This window comes from Castanea sativa, chromosome 10 (assembly GCF_040712315.1).
Source record: "Castanea sativa cultivar Marrone di Chiusa Pesio chromosome 10, ASM4071231v1".
Taxonomy (NCBI): domain Eukaryota; kingdom Viridiplantae; phylum Streptophyta; class Magnoliopsida; order Fagales; family Fagaceae; genus Castanea; species Castanea sativa.
Window position 1 is genome coordinate 35,597,364 of NC_134022.1, and position 18,266 is coordinate 35,615,629.

Sequence of the window (18,266 nt, forward strand, 5' to 3'; positions counted from 1 at the left end):
TACGTATATCTTGAAAAAAAAAACTGTGTACTTACTATTTACCCTGGAGAATTAGAAATTAAATATTTGAAATACAGCAAGTGAAATTGAGTTGTATCTTGAGTTAAAGATCCATCTTTGATAAGGAGAGATTTTATCTTCAAACAAAGGTTGATTTGAGTTTGGAGTCTTCATTATTATCGTTTAAAAGATTGACACTGACCCGCCCCTTACATCCCTATATAAAACCAACTTCTTTTGTAATATAATTGTATTAACAATTTTGACAAGAGAATCTGAAGTATTTGACCACTTTAATGTAATGAAAAAAAAAAAAGTTAATTAAATTGGGTGATGAGCGTGTGCCCTATATGAGCTTTGGTGGAATTACTAAAAAAATTATCTTACTTAAGAAGGTTATATATTTTGCTCTTTAATTTTATATTTCAAGGATCAAGTTTACAGTTGGAAGAACCCTACCAGTCCGATCTCCTACAACAGAGAAGATTAAGTTGCATTTGATTGGGTTTCACTTTATTTTTAGAGTTACATTTAGAAAGCCATTTGGTTGATCCCTATAATGTTTCTGTTGGGGTTAACCGGCTCGCTTAGTAGTAGTAAGTTTATTTGCATTTTCCTAATGTGTCTCAAGCAAATCTGTGTAGAACATAATTATGTTTCTGATTAATTAAATTAACCTTTCAATTCTGGTTTTTCATTAGGAAACTTAAGTGCATGCGGATATGTTTCTGGAGAAGGAAGGACGGTGGATCCTTATTGTTCCCTCTTATGTCTCCTACTCATTTAAAAAAAATACATATATACTAGCCTCTAAGGTTTAATTTAGAGCAATTATTATAATTTAGAATTACTACATTTTTCAATCCCCAAGAAAAATCTAGGAAATGATGAAAAATTATTTCACTACACATAATACTCATCACACCTCTAGGTTTTTTTTTTTTTTTTTTTTTGTAATTAAAAAAAAATGTAGTAATCCCAAATTATAATAAATGTTCTAAATTAACCCTTACTCAAAAAATAGAAGAGCCTCTAAGCATGCGCATGAGCGTGTGCTCAGAGACTAGTACTACTATTAAACTGCTCTTGTTTGGGCCGGATTTTTTTTTGTTCCAAAGTACCCATACACCCCTAGATTTAAGTAGAGACAAAACTTCTACTAAAATATTGTCTAAAAAATAGAATTACACTATTAATTTTTAAATTAGTTTACTCACTTATAAATTATATATATAAAATAAATACGCAGTTTTTTTTGCTACAAAATAGAACCATTAAGCCCAAGGTTTTCACTTTTTTTTTCTTTATCGGGACTTCAATGTTTCTCTCTCTTTTTTTATGTGAAAAAATATGACACTAACAAAAAAGCCTCATCGCACCTAAAAAGCACGTATGAGGAGGTTGTGTGTATGCAATTTTTGTATTTTTTGTTTTTGTTTAGAGGTAAATAACATGTGATCATGTGGGTGCGTGAGAAGTGGAAATGGGAGAGTGTGGTCAAAGTTTGACTAGTTTGGGTTTTAGTGTTTTGTTTTGTTTCTTTTTTTAAGTACTATTTAAAAACAAAAAGGTGAAGTAAAGTCTAATTGCCTATTGTATTATTTGTTCTTTAAAAGGAGTGTATGAAAGTTTTTTCTATTTTATAATTATTTTAAAATAAGATATGAAAATTTAAATAAAATTAATTTTAAAATATGAATTATTTTATTTATATTAATTATGATATCATTGGTTCGACCATTATTCGAACTTTGATTGGACCATAAAACTGAGAATCACTCTCCTTTTTGGTTATTTGATCGGTCTGATTTTTAAAACCATTTAAATTTGTCTATATATGATGTCTTTGTCCAAATACAATGTATTGAGATATCGTGTAATATCGCAATTCTCTCATAAATTTTCTTTTTTCAACAAGTCTATGATGTCACTTCATTTCACATTTATTCTCTCACACTCGTCCACATGTTATGCCAATGTTACCTTTGGCCCCACTAATACAAGTTCCACATCCACACTCACGTGACTCTCTCTCTCTCTCTCTCTTCATTTTAGTTCTTTATCCTCTAATCTCACCTTATTCTTTCTCATTTTTTCCCTTTGCTTAGCTGAATCTTACCCTTGATGGATCTTCTTTCTCTCTTTTCTCTTCCTCTCTCATCTTTCTATTTTTTTGCATTCTAGTTTTTTGTTATTTTTGAAATTTTTTTTTATTCAAAGGTTTAGATTAAAAATTACAAAAATAACTTTCAATTTGCACTTTTTAAAAGTATTGCACCATGCAATACCTATGTGATATTGCATGAGGTCTCAATCCAAATATAATTAAGGAGATAGTAAATACCTAGACACATACATAATGATTTTATAAAATATCATGGACTATTCTAATAGTAGTTACAACACATTGTGCTATTAATGGTTTTAAAGTTATCATACTATATCTAATATATTCCCATATAATTGGATCCATTCTAACAATATATAAAAAGTGTAAGAGGTTTTATGTTGTGGACATGGTTTCCTATTTTTCTTGATAATTTGCTCTCAATCCCAACAACAATTCTAATATGGTATTTATTTATTTTATTTGGCAACTCGTTGATTTTTGGTACTTTTGTGTAAGAATAGTGGATATATAATGAGTTCAAATGTATTTATTTATTTTTAAATAATTCAATAATGCAATAGGGAGGGATTTGAATCATGGTTCTCCTAATAAAAAAGAATAGACTATGTCACTAAATTACAAGGCTAGTAATTATATTAAGTTTTTTCTCTTATTTATATTTGGTTAATATCGAATAGAAATTTAGTTTTATTTTTCATGAATTAATTTAGCTCTCTTTTTCAGATAATCAAGTGAATTATACTAAGCAACAAACAGGAAAACCAGCCACAACAGCCAAAGGCTGCAACATGGCCAACAACAAGAAGACAACAGTAGCTAACTGCACAATTGAGACTGACTACCCAAAGGCGCAGAACAATGACAAATCCCATCAACCAACAAACCAAAATACAAGATAATCATAGCAACAAAGCTGAACAACCACATATCCACTCAGCAAAACAACAAGAAGAAGAATCTACAACAATTGGAGTGTGCTGTACCGCCACACACAAATCAAACTTTAGGAAATACAACACCTGAGGTGCCCCATATGTTGAAGAAAAATATACTAGAGCTGGGATATACACCTTTACTTTCAATCCTGTTCTTCATCTAATTCTCTATGACCCCTAAAATTTGTTTCTCTGTTCTCACCACTTTCAATCCAGTTTTTCACCTAATCCTTTATGACCCCTAAAATTTGTTCCTCTGTTCTCACAATTTTTTGGTGCTTAACATGGTATATACCAGCACTAAAGCCTAGCCTACGACAATCAGGCCTTCAACACTTTTTCCTTTGCAGTTCTGTATTGCCCAGTTGATAAGAGTATCCCATTCATCATCAAGGCCTTCTTGGCAACACCATCTTTAATTAAACTATCCTTAAATTCTTTGAGCAAGAACACCATCTTTAATTCAATTATCCTCTAAATTCTTTGGGCAAATGGCCCAGTGAAGAAGAGATTAATTTAGCTTTTAATCTTACTATATATCTCTTTCATGGTAAAGATTTTTGTATTCATATTTTTTGTCCCAAAAATGAAATCTTGGTTTGGCCAAGGCCTCTTGGCCGTAGCCATGCATTGAACTTAACAATAGCCTATAAAACTCAGCCATGCATTGAACTTAACAATAGCCTATAAAATTCACTAATTAAATTGAGTCAAATTTAAAGGGTAGTTGTTATTCGAAATAAAATATAGTGCTCTGCTTCTTTTATACTTTGTTGCTGATTAGCAATCTTCTGTGCTTTACTGCTACTTCCTAGCTTGGTGGTTAGTTCCTCGATCAATGGGTCGTATATGAAAAGAAATGGGCTGAATGAATGATAGTTACATTAAGAAATAATATATATATATATATATATATATATATATATATATGAGATATGAATTAACAATAACAAATTAGGCCAGCACTCCATTTCAATATATTGAAAATTGATACCAAAAATCACAAAAAACAAGTAAATTCAGTAATTTACTTTTTGATTTTTCTAAGATAAAGCACACCCATTATTTTTCCTAGACAGCCTATTAGGAATGTAGCATGAAATTCTTTAAAACCACATTCAGTGCCTTAGCCCGGGACAGGTCTCCAAGATCTACACCATGGTGACCACCCTCGTCAAATTGACTCACCACAACTACACCCTTCTCTTCCATCATCTTAACCAACTCAATCTGACGGTCAATCAGTGAGTCCCCTTTGCAATCAATCACCAAGACCCTCCATCCCAGCAATCTAATCTTCTCCAACCTCTGAGATCCACCACCAACCGTTGGATTGCAATACTCATGATCACGGTCAACGCCAATCGGCAACGACAACTCCCAAATAAGGTCATTCACAAACAGTGGCAGTGGCAACACAGGGTCATTGGCCAATCTTAGCTCTGACTCAGTCCTCTGGGTCCCACCAAAATATGGTTGGTGCAATATCAGCCCTTGGATTATCAAAGGCTCAAGATTTTCAATTTGATCAGCTTCACGTAGTGCTGCATGGTAGGCCACGTTGCCACCTGCACTAGAACCCATAATATAAGTGTTAGAAAAATCAGCATACTTTGTAAGCCATTCATCTTGGTTGGTTTTGATAAAGTGCAGTGTTTCCACAGCATCATCGTAAGCTGCAGGCAAACGATGCTCAGGAGCAAGACGATAGTCAACTGATACGATGATAGCATTGACATCAATGGCAATGTTTGAGCAAAAGTCATGGAACACTGTTGAGGCTGCACTGTAAATAATGAACCCTCCGCCATGGAAGTAAACTATGAGAGGCAGTTTGGAAGAAGAGGGATTATGGAGTACTTGTTTGGGTAGGAATATTCTAACCCAGGTTTTGTTTGATTGGTTTAGAGGGATGTCTTTGGAGAGAACTGGAGTGGGGTGATCGGGATCTGGTGTGGCTGGGGTGTTTGGAATTTTGCGGTGGCGTGTGATGGTGCCGTCGGAGTTGTTGACTATTTGGAGGTATTGGTAGGCATCAGTGGTGGGGTTTGATGGAGGTGTTTGACCTGACATTTTTTTACTCCTTTTGATGAGCTGAAACTGGATCTGAGAGGGAGTGTAGGAAATAAATTTGCTAATAGTTGTTGAGGAATGAGGATGGTATTCCCAACTCACAGTCACATGTGGCTTCGTTAATTGGGTCAATGTTTTAATTTCTCAATTAGTTTAATATATTTCAGCAATAATATGCGTGAAGCATAACACTTGCAGTAAAATTATATATAGATAGGGCACTCGTAGCAATGGTGCTATATTAGCATATTGGTATTTTTTTGCTCCTTTAACACCAGAAAGTATGCTCTATCAGTGGAGTTAAATCTATTTTTTTTAGCTGATTGTTACAGTGTGCATTGTTCATAAGAGCTAAACAAAAAAAAAAAAAAAAATTTACTCCCAGCTTGACTAAAATAATAAAAATGGTGTCTCTCTCTCTCTCTCTCTCTTAGTCACTCTGTGCCTCTCTCTCTCTCAGCCTCTCCCACCTCTCTCTCTCAAAGTCTCCGACCCACGCCTTTGCCGGCCTCAACGTCACCGACCCAAGCCCCAAGCCGCCGATCCATTGCTATGGTTTTTCGCCAATCAGACCCACACCTTCGCCTAGTCCTCCATCTCAATGCTCACCAGACGCCGATCAGACCGTTGCTTTGGTTTTTTGCCGATCAGACCCATCCGCCTCAGACCCACATCTCTTCTGCCAATCAGACCCACGTCGACACTGTCCTCCTCACCGAAGCCCAGCTCTGTGATTGATGATTTTGTTTGGTCTGGGTTGAGGAAAAAGATTAGAGATTTTGGTTTTTTTCTTTTTTTCTTTTTTTCTTTTCTGCTGTGGATTGCTGGTAGTGGTGGTGATTGTGGGTGTGGTTGTGGTTGTGGCTTTGGCTGATGGTAGAGGTGGTTGTAATTGTTGTTGTGAATATTTTTTTGGTAGTGGGATATATTATTTTATTGTAGTAGATATATTATTTTATTGTGATGTTTATATTATTTGATTGTGTTGAAAGCTAAAATAGATCCACTCCTGCAGCATGTTTTGTAAAGTGAGTAGGTAAAATAGATAAAGTAACTTTTTATGGAGCTAAATTGCTAAAATTTTAGCTCCATTGCTGTGGATACTCTTAACACTGATATCATCCATGGGAAAGAAAACAGCCAGAAATTATTAAAGAGAAAAGGGAAAGAATAGAAAGTAAGAAGGTTGACAATAAATTGATAAACCAAAACAAAATTGGCAACCTCAACTTACATGCACTCTTCAAATTTTTATCTGTCTTCGAGACAAAGCTAGACCCATAACAATATATATAATAGTTTGAAAAAGAACTAAAAAGTCTACTTGAATGAGGGTTTTTTTTAGGGTAATTATACTCTTCTCTCTTAAAATTTGGGAGAATGACACTCCACCCCAAGTTTGAAAGGAAAAAAATATTTCTCTTCGTTGAGATTTGAAGAAATTAACACTTCTCCCCCCTTTTGTTTATATTATAAATGAAATATTTTAAATTTTTAATAAAAATCTATTTGCAAAAATTTAGCAAAAATTAGTTAAAAAAACTGATAAACTTTAGAATAAAAATGCAAAATTTATCAAACGCCAAAACACTTGCAATGGAAAATCTCTCCATAACCCATTGAAAAAAAGAAAAAAAAAAAAAACCAAGCAAAATTCACACACAACATTTTAAATATTAATTTGATGTTAATTGGAAGAAAATATTTTTTTCCCTTCAAGTTTGAGGTAGAGTGTTATTTCCCCAAATCTCAAAGGAGGAGAGTGTAATTACCCCTATAATTTATTTCATCTTTTCTTCTAATATATAAACTATAGCCATATGTTTATATATTTATTTATTTATTAAAAGTTAGAGGGCCATACGTCTACTCACTCTTCACAAAACATGAGAGAGAGAGAGAGAGAGAGAGAGAGAGAGAGAGGACTAACCAAGAAGTGGAAATGCCAATGGACTAACAGAATAATGAAAGTTATATTTTCTCCAAGTCTTGACTGAGTGAGAGAATGGGTGGTTTAAGAATTTTTTTATTGGCATTTGTGTTGTTTCGAGTGGATTTTGACTTGTTAAGTGATGGTATTTTTTGTTTGTCTAAAGGGTATTTTTATTATCCAGATCTATGACTTGTTTAGTTGGGTATTTTTATTTGTATAGAAGTGAAATTTTTAAAAAAGTTGAGGGGGCGATGGCCCGCCAGCCCCAATGTGGTTCCGTCCTTGATTACAACAATCAGCTCTTAAACCTTTTCCTTTCCAGTCCTGTATTGCCCAATTTATAAGACTCATAAGAGTATCCTATTCATCATCAAGGCTTTCTTGACAACACCATCTTTAAATTATCCTCTAAATTCTTTGAGCAAATGGGCATGTGAAGAAGAGATTAATTTAGCTTTTAATCTTACTGTAAATCACTTTCATGATAAAGATTTTTGTATTCATATTTTTTGTACCAAAAATGAAATTTCGGTTTGGCAAGTCCTCTTGGCCGTTGCCATTGGACTTATCAATAGCCTATAAAACTCTATGTTTAAGACTAAATTGAGCCAAATGTAAAGGGTTGTTGTTATTCGAAATAAAATATAGTGTCTGCTTAGCAATCTTTCGTGATTTGCTATTTCTTAGCCTGTTGGTTAGTTGGTCGATCATTTTTTAAACTTTAAGAACATAAGATAGTATATGATATATCAGGTTTGTAATGAGAAAGAGAATTAAAGGAAACATGAAATATCGTTCATAGATGAAATGATACTTCCACTACAAAAATAATAAAAGTCTATAATCATGTTTTAAAAATGCGTTTATAAGTCCTAAAAATGAGAATATAGGTCTATTTAAGCTATACTTACTTTTTCTATAGCGGCATTAATATATATGAGATTTAAGGTATTTATTAACAATAACAAATTAAGGTAGTGCTCTATTTCAATATATTAAAATTTAAAATAAAAAATAACGAAAAGCAAGTAAATTTAGTAATTTTACTATATGATTTTTCTAAAAGAAAGTAGACCCATTATCTTTCCTAGACAACTAAGGTAGGTAGCATGAAATTCTTTAAGACCACGTGTAGTGCCTTAGCCCTAGACAGGTCTTGAAGATCTACACCGTGGTGACCACCCTCGTCAAAATGACTCGACACAACTAGACCCTTCTCTTCCATCATCTTAACCAGCTCAATTTGACGGTCGATCTGTGGGTCCCCTTTGCAATCAATCACCAAGACCCTCCATCCAAGCAATCTAATCTTCCTCAACCTCTGAGATCCACCACCCACCGTTGGATTGCAATACTCATGATCACGGTCAACGCCAATTGGCAACGACAACTCCCACATTAGGTCGTTCACAAATAGTGGCAACACAGGGTCATTGACCAGTCTTAGCTCCGATTCAGTCCTCTGAGTCCCACCAAAAAATGGTTGGTGCAATATTAGCCCTTCAATTATCATCAAAGGCTGAAGATTTTCAACTTTAGAAGCTACACGTAGTCTTGCATGGTGGGCCACGTTGCCGCCTGCACTAGTAGCCATAATAAAAGTGTTAGAAAAATCAGCATATTTTGTAAGCCATTCATCTTGGTTGTTTTTGATCAAGTGCACTTTCTCCACAGCATCATCGTAAGCTGTAGGCAAACGATGCTAAGGAGCAAGACGATAGTCAACTCATACGATGATCAGGGGTGAGGCGAGAAATAAAAATGAGGTTTTTTTATTTTTTATATTTATATATTAGTTTAGGCGAGAACTAAAAATGAGGTCTATTTTTTATATTTATATATTAATTAAATTAATGTTCATTTACTATTTTTATATTATAATATATTTCATTTAAAGATATTATATTATAATATTTTTCTTTTAGTTGAACATCATTATGGTGAACTTGTTCATTTATGACATTTTCATCATTATTTTCATTTTCTTCTAAATTATTTTGAAGTTCATTATCAAGATTTTTTGTATTGCAAAATTGAACATCATTGTTATCTTACAATTGTATCGTTTCATTATCTTCTAACTCTTTTTGGTGAATTTCTTGCTCATTTGTGATATTTTCATCTAAATTTTGTGTTATATTTTGTTTATTACTAATAACAAATTTATCCATTGATCCTTTTTGAGACTCAATTGATTTTTCTTCTTTTTTTTTTTTTTTAAGTTTTTCATATCCAAATGCATATTTTCTAGTAGACATTTCTAATCAAACTATATATTTATAAAAACTAAAATAAAAAATAACTTTCAAGTGTAGAGCAAATGAGAAATAGAACCTGATTTATATAAAAAGTATTGTTGTAGTTTCACCGAAAAATAACAAGTTTTTAGAAATCTTAACCTGCATAAATAAAAACTTATTCAATATATTACCACTAACTAATATATATAAACACAAGATTAAAATTTAAAAAAAAAAAAAACAATTCAATGAGAAAGGCTTTATAAAAAAACACAAGCTTTATATTCAAATCTGATAAACAAAACCAGGCGGCAGGGCCCAATCTAATATTCTAATCTATAACCCAAAAAAAACAAAAACCCAGGCTTTATAAAAAATAAAAATAAATTGAAGGCCCAAAAAGGAAAAACTGATAAACAAAACCAGGCGGCAGGGCCTAACTCCAATCTTATTACAAGTCAAAGAAGTCCCCAAATATTTAAACCTGCTGAAGTGTTGAACAGAACGGCTGAAGCCGCTGAACCTGATATAGTGAGAGAGGCGGACTGAGAAAGAATGAGATAGGCCGGAGGCAGAGAAATCGATCTAGGCAGAGGAAGCTGGCTAGCTACTACCTTGCTTGAGCTGTTGAGCAAATGAGAACAAGGGAGAGAGAGAATCAGAGAGAATGAGAGACAAAGTCACAGAGAGAGGCGGAGAGCATAGACTAGAGAGAAAGGTAAAAATTTTAGGGATTTGAGTTGTTTTATTTGTTTTGATTTGTGATTGTTTTGTGGTTAATATCTTAGACCAGATTTGTAATTTATCTGTTTGATTTTTGGTTTTTCTAGAGGATAATATTGTTTGATTTACCTAAATTTTTGTTTTTTGGTTAATAGGATGTGCCAGATTTTTGTAATTCATCTTAAACTAAATTTTTTTTCCCCCTACTCCCTCTTATTTTCTAAAATTTTGGGGCCTCCCTTCCACTTGGGGGCCTTAGGCAATTGCCTATCTCACCTAAGGGAAGGGCTGACCCTGACGATGATAGCATTGAAATCAATGGCTATGTTTGCGCAAAAGTCATGGAACACTGTTGAGGACGCACTGTAAAGAATGAATCCTCCGCCATGGAAGTACACTATGAGAGGCAGTTTGGAAGAAGAAAGGTTATTGAGTGCTTGTTCGGGTAGGAATATTCTGACCCAGGTTTTGTTTGATTGGTTTAGAGGGATGTCTTGGAGAGAACTGGAGTGGGGTGGTTGGGATTCGGTGAGGTTGGGGTGTTTGGGATTTTGTGGTGGCATGTGATGGTGCCATCAGAGTTGTTGACTATTTGGAGGTATTGGTAGGGATCAGTGGTGGGGTTTGATGGAGGTGTTTGACTTGACATTTTTGGACTCCTTTTGATGAATTGAGATTGGATCTAAGAGGCCCAGAGAGGGATTGTAGCAGATAAATTTGCTAATAATATAGTTGTTGAGGATGGTACATATTCCTAACTCACATGTGGTATGAATATGTGATGATTACAGGTTGAAATGCCTATGAACTTGACCAAATATCATCCATGGAAAAGAGAAATAGTTTGAAATTATTAAAGAAAAAGGGGAAGAATAGTAAGTAATTAAGAAGGTTGGCAATAAATTGATAACCAAAAAAAAATTTGGCAACCTCAACTTACATCCACTCTTCTTATTACACTAGATTATTTCATCAAATTTTAAACTGTATTCGAGATAAAGCTAAACTCATAACAACAAAATAGTTTGAAAAAGACTTAAAAGGCATCTACTTGAATGGTTTTTTATTTTTCATGAAATGTGATTTGCATACTCATTAACAATAAATATTTGACAACAGATTTCTCAAATGAGGAATTTTAGGCTTCCCTCTTACTGCTCTAGGGCCATCTATCTTCTAAAGTAATTGACTTTGGTTTAGATAAAACCAGAGGATCGCTCTTTCAGTTTGCTTAAAGTATAAATGTATAATACAAGTTGCAATTCTTTTTCTTCTCTTTGGTTGCATTTTAGGACAAATCAATAGCAAAGGGTCAATCCACCACAAGCGCCGATCCATCAGAAGCGTCGATCCACTCTCTTTGTCTCTGTTGGTGTGTCCGTGTGTGGGTGTGTTTGGTTTTGTGGTGTTTGTGGTTGATTTTGTGGTTGAGTTTTGATTTTGTGTGTGTGGGAGTCTGTGTATCAAAGGAAGAAGCAGATGATGAGAGCGTTGGTTTTACAGATGGAGAAGAGAGAGAGAAAAAAAATGAGCAAAATTAGAAATTATTAAAATAATGTATAAAAGAGCTACAGTAACCATGCATATATGCACAGTTATTATAGTTCTTGTGCATTTATGCACAATTTTACACTCACTGATTTTTTGGGTCAAAATGTGTAATATGACTGCTTTTTGTATTTTGCAAGATTATCCATGAACTGATGCAGTTGCTCTAACATCACAAGTTAGGCGTGCTCATATATAGTATTCTTTTGGTAATATTTAAAAACTGTTTAATTTCGGTAAAACTTTATCATTTAAATATGCTGTATAATAAAAATTGAGTTTAGAAGTCACGATTGCGCCAAGTGGCTACTCTCACTAATTAGTAAATTAATTTTATATTATTTTTAGGATATACTAGTATTATGCCCTTGCAATGCACGGCTTAATAGAAAAGTATATGTATATCAAACAATTTATTTCAATAATATAATTAAATTACTTATCTAAAAAAATTAGATTAAAAACTTTGAACTTATAAAGGAGGTTTGAACAAAAATAAAATTGTAATAAGTACATATAAACATAACACAATATATAATGGATTTAAAATTGTCTTTATGACTCATAAGCAGAACCTTAAATATATATATATACACACACAAAACACAAAAACGAAGAAGAGAAATATATACTTGTAATAGTGTGGATGATAGGTTTGATAAAGCGTGGATGGTAGATTTGACAAAGCGTTCTAATATGGATTTCACAAATTATGAAAGAAGGAGAATTATTGGTAATGGGGGAGAGAATTGATTAGAATACTAAGTAGTGTTTCTACCTTATATCCAAAAAAAAGAGGCCGTAAAAAGAAGAAGAATATACTGAATAAAAACTCTCTCTCTCTCTCTCTCTCTCTCTCTCTCTCTCTCTCTCTATATATATCTCTCTCTATATATATATATATATATATATATAAAAGAAATCCTAACTCAATTAGGATTCAAAAGTCTTCATCTAATAGATAATCTCAAAAAAAAAATTATAATAATTTTTCAATTCATGTAAATGGCACATAGAATTCTAAGTTGATAATTTCAAAGGGTTCTAGGATGTATTTAATACTTCAAGGAATAAGAGTTCAAGTCCAAGTATTAAAGCCATGCAAATTTGTCCAATAAACAAGTGAAGAAGTGTTGGATTTTAAAGCTCGACAGATAACATCTATCGAGGTTTAAACGGGATCTTTAGCCCGATGCTCGATAGCTGCTTGATAGATAACCTATCTATCGAGATTTACAAAAATCAGTTTTTCAGATCTGATTTTACACATATTCGTGTATACATGTTTAGGCTATCTTTTCTCTCAATCCCAAAACATATATAGGGATTATTTTAAGGGCTGTCATAGTAGATACAAGTCATTGCAACTTGATGCAAAGTTTTTTCACAAGCATATTGTGACCGGAGACAATTTGCCCTAGTTCATCTTTCTCTTGAAAAAACTGTTGCGTTTGTACTTCGTAGGGTTTTGTAACCAAAGAGTTTTGTGATCTTCATCGTGTGGATGAACTGAAGAACTTTGTAGCCAATATTCTTCTTAAGTTGGTGGTTAGTCACGTACTTAGATTCGTGCATCGATTGGATAGTCACGTAGTGGGAGCCGTGCATTGAAAATGAGAAATTATCAGTACTGAACAAGTCCAATTGTGTATTGGGGTAAGGGTTCAACTGTAGGTTGGTATAAGGTATTGAGATTCCTTTACTTGTAACTGCTTGTTTTGAAAATAGTGGATTCTCGGGAGTGGTGATCCTAACTTCATCCGGTGGAGTTTTTGCCTTGGAGGTTTTCCCCATTTGTAAATAAATCATCATGCCAACTTTATTTTTCGCTGCATATTAACTTAGTTGGTGATTTTTTTGTTTTACCACGCGTATTGCATGTTAATTGAATTAATTAATTAACTTGGCTAATTAATTGGTTAATTTAACTAAGAAGTCAATACATCTTGGCCTATCAAATGACATTATGGGGTTACCAAGTAGACTTAGATGTGTATGTATATTCCAATGCATATGTAACTCTTTCTATTCATGTAAAAAGTAAAAGTAAAAAAAAAATGTAACCATGTGTGATGAGGAAAAAAATCACAATGAAGATTGGTTTATCTCAATAATCAAATAGATATCAATTTTAACTCTCCAACTCATGAACATCTCTAACTCTTCCTAACCATGTATGTTGTTGTTGTTGTTTTTTTTTTTTTTATTTTTAATCCGAAGGGAAAAAAAAAAAAGTAACTGTGTATGATTGTGAAGTGAAAAAAAATAGTAAAAAATAAATTAATAATAAAATAATGAATTTTATGATTTTAATCAAGTTAAGATTTTTATCAAATTAAAATTATAGAAGAAGATAAGATTTAAAAAAAAAAAAATCTATTTTCTTAAAAATCTAAAAAAAATTCTGCAATTTAGTGAAGCCACTTGGCGCAATCACGGCTTAATCAAGAATCATGCATAAACTAAATAAAATAGGATTTTTTTTTGAATTTAAGTAAAATTAAATATTAAAATGGATAGAACAATTTATCATCAAATTTATTAATAATTGATTCTCAAACCATAAACATATGAATCAGATAAAAGTTAATAAATTTAGGTTAAACAAAGGACAAAAAATACACAAAACCTATTCAATTTGATGAAAGAAATTAGAGTAAACAAATATATAAAAAAAATTAGTGTAAGCAAATACATACCTAAAAAGGTCTAATGACAGGCTAATTTGTGGAAGTATAAATTATAGAAAAAGAAGATAAGAACAAATTTTTTTTTTTTTTTTGAAAATCTAAAAAATATGAACTAATAATGCTAAGATTTTTAAGTTGATTTTAACATATATATATATATATATATATATATATATATATATATATATAAAATTTTAAGTTGATTTTAACATCTATATATACGACATAATTTATGTTTTTTTTTTAGATTACAATATAATTTATGTTTTTTTAAATCTAAAAAAATATCAATAATGTTGCCGCTTTTGGACGTGTTGTAATATAATTTATGTTAAAAAAAAAGGATTAGATGAAGAATCATAACTTAAAAAAATGATAACAATTATAATTTTGTGTGTATCTATGAGGTTTTTAAAAAAATAAAAAAAATTAAATTAAAGGTTGATATTAGTAGTTGTATGCATGTACTATGATTGTTTTTTTTTTAATTAATGTTGATATGAACAATTAGTGTGAAACCAAAATTCTAATCCCTTAGAATGCTAGAACTCATAAATTATAAGTAGATCTCATATTGCTAATTAAGTAAATCACTTAGAAATTATAGATAAATTAATAATAAAATGATTAGATAAAGAATTTGGATTGTATTCAAATTGAAATTTTTATCAACTTAGAAATTATAGGAGAAGAAGATAAGAATAAAGAAAAAACTATATATATTTTTAAAAACCTAACAAAATTTCTGTAATTTGGTGAAGCCACGTGGCGCAATCACGGCTTCTAAGCCAAATTTTATTATAGTATATGATTTCCTAAAATTAAGTGATAATATTTAATAATTTTTTAATTTAGGTAAAACTTTATTATTTAAACTTAAACAAATTTAAATTCTATTAAAGCCAAAAGTCTATTATAAAAAATTCTATGCTTTAATTTTCTAAAAAAAACCACATTTTGACTCCAACTAAAATTCTATTATCAATATTTTAAGAACAAATAATTAATAAATAATTTTTATATTATTTTTATGATACAATTCCTCAAATTAAGGGATAGTATTTAGAAATTGTTTAATTTAGATCAAACTAATCATTTAAATTTCAACAATTCCAAATTAAATTTAAACTAAAAGTCTATTATTAAAAATTTTAAACTTAAATGGCAGACAAAAACCACTTTTTCTTTCTAAATATATAAACAACACGTTGACTCCTACTATAACTAAAAGTTTTTTATCAAGATTTTAAGAACAACTAATCAGTGAATTACTAATTTATATTATTTTTTATGATATATTTCCTCAAATTTCATTGCTAACATGACGAGTTAGGCGTGCTGATATGTAGTATTCTTTCGGTAATATTTAACAATTGTTTAATTTTGGTAAAACTTTATCATTTAAATATACTATATAATAAAAGTTGATTTTAGAAGCTATGATTGTGTCAAGTGGTTAGTCTCACTAATTAGTAAATTAATTTTATATTATTTTTTAGGATATTTTCTCAAATTAAGGGATAATATATAACAATTGTTTAATTTAGGTAAAACTTTATCATTAAAACTTCAACAAATTTAAATTCTATTCAACCTAAAAGTCTATTATAAAAAATTCTATACTTTAATCCCAAAAAAAAACCCATGTTTTTGTTCTAAAAAAAAAAAACCATATTTTGACTCCAACTAGAAGTCTATTATCAAAATTTTAAGAACAAATAATTAATAAATTATTTTTATATTATTTATATGGTATAATTCCTCAAATTAAGGGATAGTATTTAGCAATTGTTTAATTTAGATCAAACATATCACTTAAACTTCAACAATTTCAAATTATATTCAAACTAAAATTCTGTTATGAAAAATTCTAAACTTAAATCGCAAACAAAAACCCACATTTTCTTTCTAAATATATAAACAACCTATTGACTTCTACTCTAACTAAAATTTTATTATCAATATTTTAAAAACAACTAATTAGTAAATTAATTTATATTATTTGTTATGATATATTTCCTCAAATTAAGGGATAATATTTAACAAATATTTAATTTAAATAAAACTAAAAGTCTATCATCAAAATTTTCTGAACTTAAATACCACATAAATCACGAATTATATCATATCATATACTATATATAATAACAGTGGCGGCTTCAAGAATTTTTTTCAGGATGATCCTTAATTAAGAAGCATAAATTACACAATCTAATAAAAAGATAAATTCATACGTTGACAACAACAACAACAACAAAATACGCAAATACATAAAGTTTTACAATTTTCTTCTACAAGTTTTCATATTATGAAATCATTGCATAATAGTCTCATTATCAATGCGAGAAGATATTCTAAGTTAAAGTCAACATGAATTTGTTTAGAAAATGAAGATGAATCTTGCACAAGAGATGAATATTGGGTATGTGGTTTTTTTATCAAATATTTGTCCATAATACTAGCAAAACAATAAACAATAAGTTCATTTAAAATATTTATAAGATTATTAATTATTGTTATTTAATTGTTTTTTTTCTTTGGTGGCCACCTAGCATACACCCCACTGTTTAGTTTGCTTTGCACAATGTAAAGACTACAAATACACTACATCAATGCATCATTCACCCGGCTCAACTCACTACCCAACTCACTACCCAACATAGTTTTTGTTTTTGTTTTGTTTTTTTTTTTAAATTTTTGTCTTTTACAATGTCTTGTTCAGTGTTCACTTACTTTTAAATGGACCACTGCCCCAATTCAAATATTCAATGCCACGACCCCATCCACCCCCCACTTAATAGACAAGAGCCAATCAACATATTCAACATAATTACATATTTTATATTTATATACACTTACACAAAAGACAAGTTGAAAAGCCAACTTATATTGTCAAAAGATATAAGCCCACCTAAGTCTATGTCACAACACAAGTTAGTAGACAGATCATTATTATGAGATAGAGAAAAAGAGAGAGAAAGCGCAGCTCAGAGCAAAGACAAGATAGAGAAAAAGAGAGAGAACTGAAATACCTTGGTGTTGCTTGAGGTCAGGGGCAGACCGGGTGGTTGCATGTTAAGGCCAGGGGCGGCAGCATGTTGTAGACTGAGGTTAGGGGCGGCGGCACATTGAAGGCTGAGGTTCTTATTTCCCGATCTTGTCGTTGCCATCGTCTGCTCTGGGTTTTGCTATTGCTGAGGACCTAAGATTTTTATTGCCCTTCAGGCTAGGTATTGCTTTGGTTTAAAATTTGTTTGGGTGTTTCGTTTATTGAAATTTAATTATTATTGTTGTTGATTTAAAAATCTGTCTTGAGTAGTGAGTGAGGATTGATCTTGGGCTTTTTTCTCTAAGGTCTTTATTTGGCATTTAGGCTTGCTTTTATTATAATTTTTTTTTCTAGATTTGAGTTCAAAATTTTTTTTGCCTTTTCATTTTGCTTGAAGGCCCTAATATTTTGAAGATAACACATTTTTCTGTTATGTTTCTCTATTGTGCAAGAGAGTTAATACCGTACTAGAAACCGTTTCGGTTTGATTAGGGGAGCGAAATATTTTGGTACCGGTTAATACCGGTGTACCATTTCGGGTTTATCGCTAAGTATTAAATATATATAATAGTTGTATATCCATTAATCAGACCCTATATAATTTGTTTACAATATTTAAAATTATCAACTAATATCTTATTTAATAATTTAAAACTTTGGCTAAAATGTTAATTCATTATACTAATAATATAAAATATATAGTGTTCTTAGGAATATATATATATATATATATATATATATATATATATATATATATATATATATAATATTTATAATAGAATTAGTATTGATCTATTAAATAATAATACTAAAAGGAGAATGTTAATAAGTACCGGAGGGTGTTTATTAAGGTTTGCCAAAGTGGGTCCCACATAAATAAAAAATTGAGTAAATTAGAGAAAAAGTATGACATGACTTGTGAGAAAGAATTGGACAATTGAACC

At 31.1% G+C, this 18,266-nt stretch overlaps 1 protein-coding gene and 1 pseudogene across 1 annotated transcript; both read right to left on the minus strand.

Moving 5' to 3' along the window:
• Positions 1-4,144: 4,144 nt before the first annotated feature.
• LOC142614241 (carboxylesterase 1-like) lies at positions 4,145-5,249 on the minus strand. Its single transcript, XM_075786814.1, has one exon. It carries the CDS (start codon positions 5,137-5,139, stop codon positions 4,150-4,152), a length of 990 nt encoding a protein of 329 aa, XP_075642929.1. The 5' UTR covers positions 5,140-5,249; the 3' UTR covers positions 4,145-4,149.
• A 2,910-nt stretch (positions 5,250-8,159) lies between these two features.
• LOC142612443 (carboxylesterase 1 pseudogene) lies at positions 8,160-8,666 on the minus strand (annotated as a pseudogene).
• Between the last annotated feature and the right edge of the window lie 9,600 nt (positions 8,667-18,266).

What these genes read in the sequence shown, in the direction of transcription:
- LOC142614241 (XM_075786814.1), bottom strand. Translation starts at nt 5,139, where the DNA reads ATGTCAGGTCAAACACCTCCATCAAACCCCACCACTGATGCCTACCAA.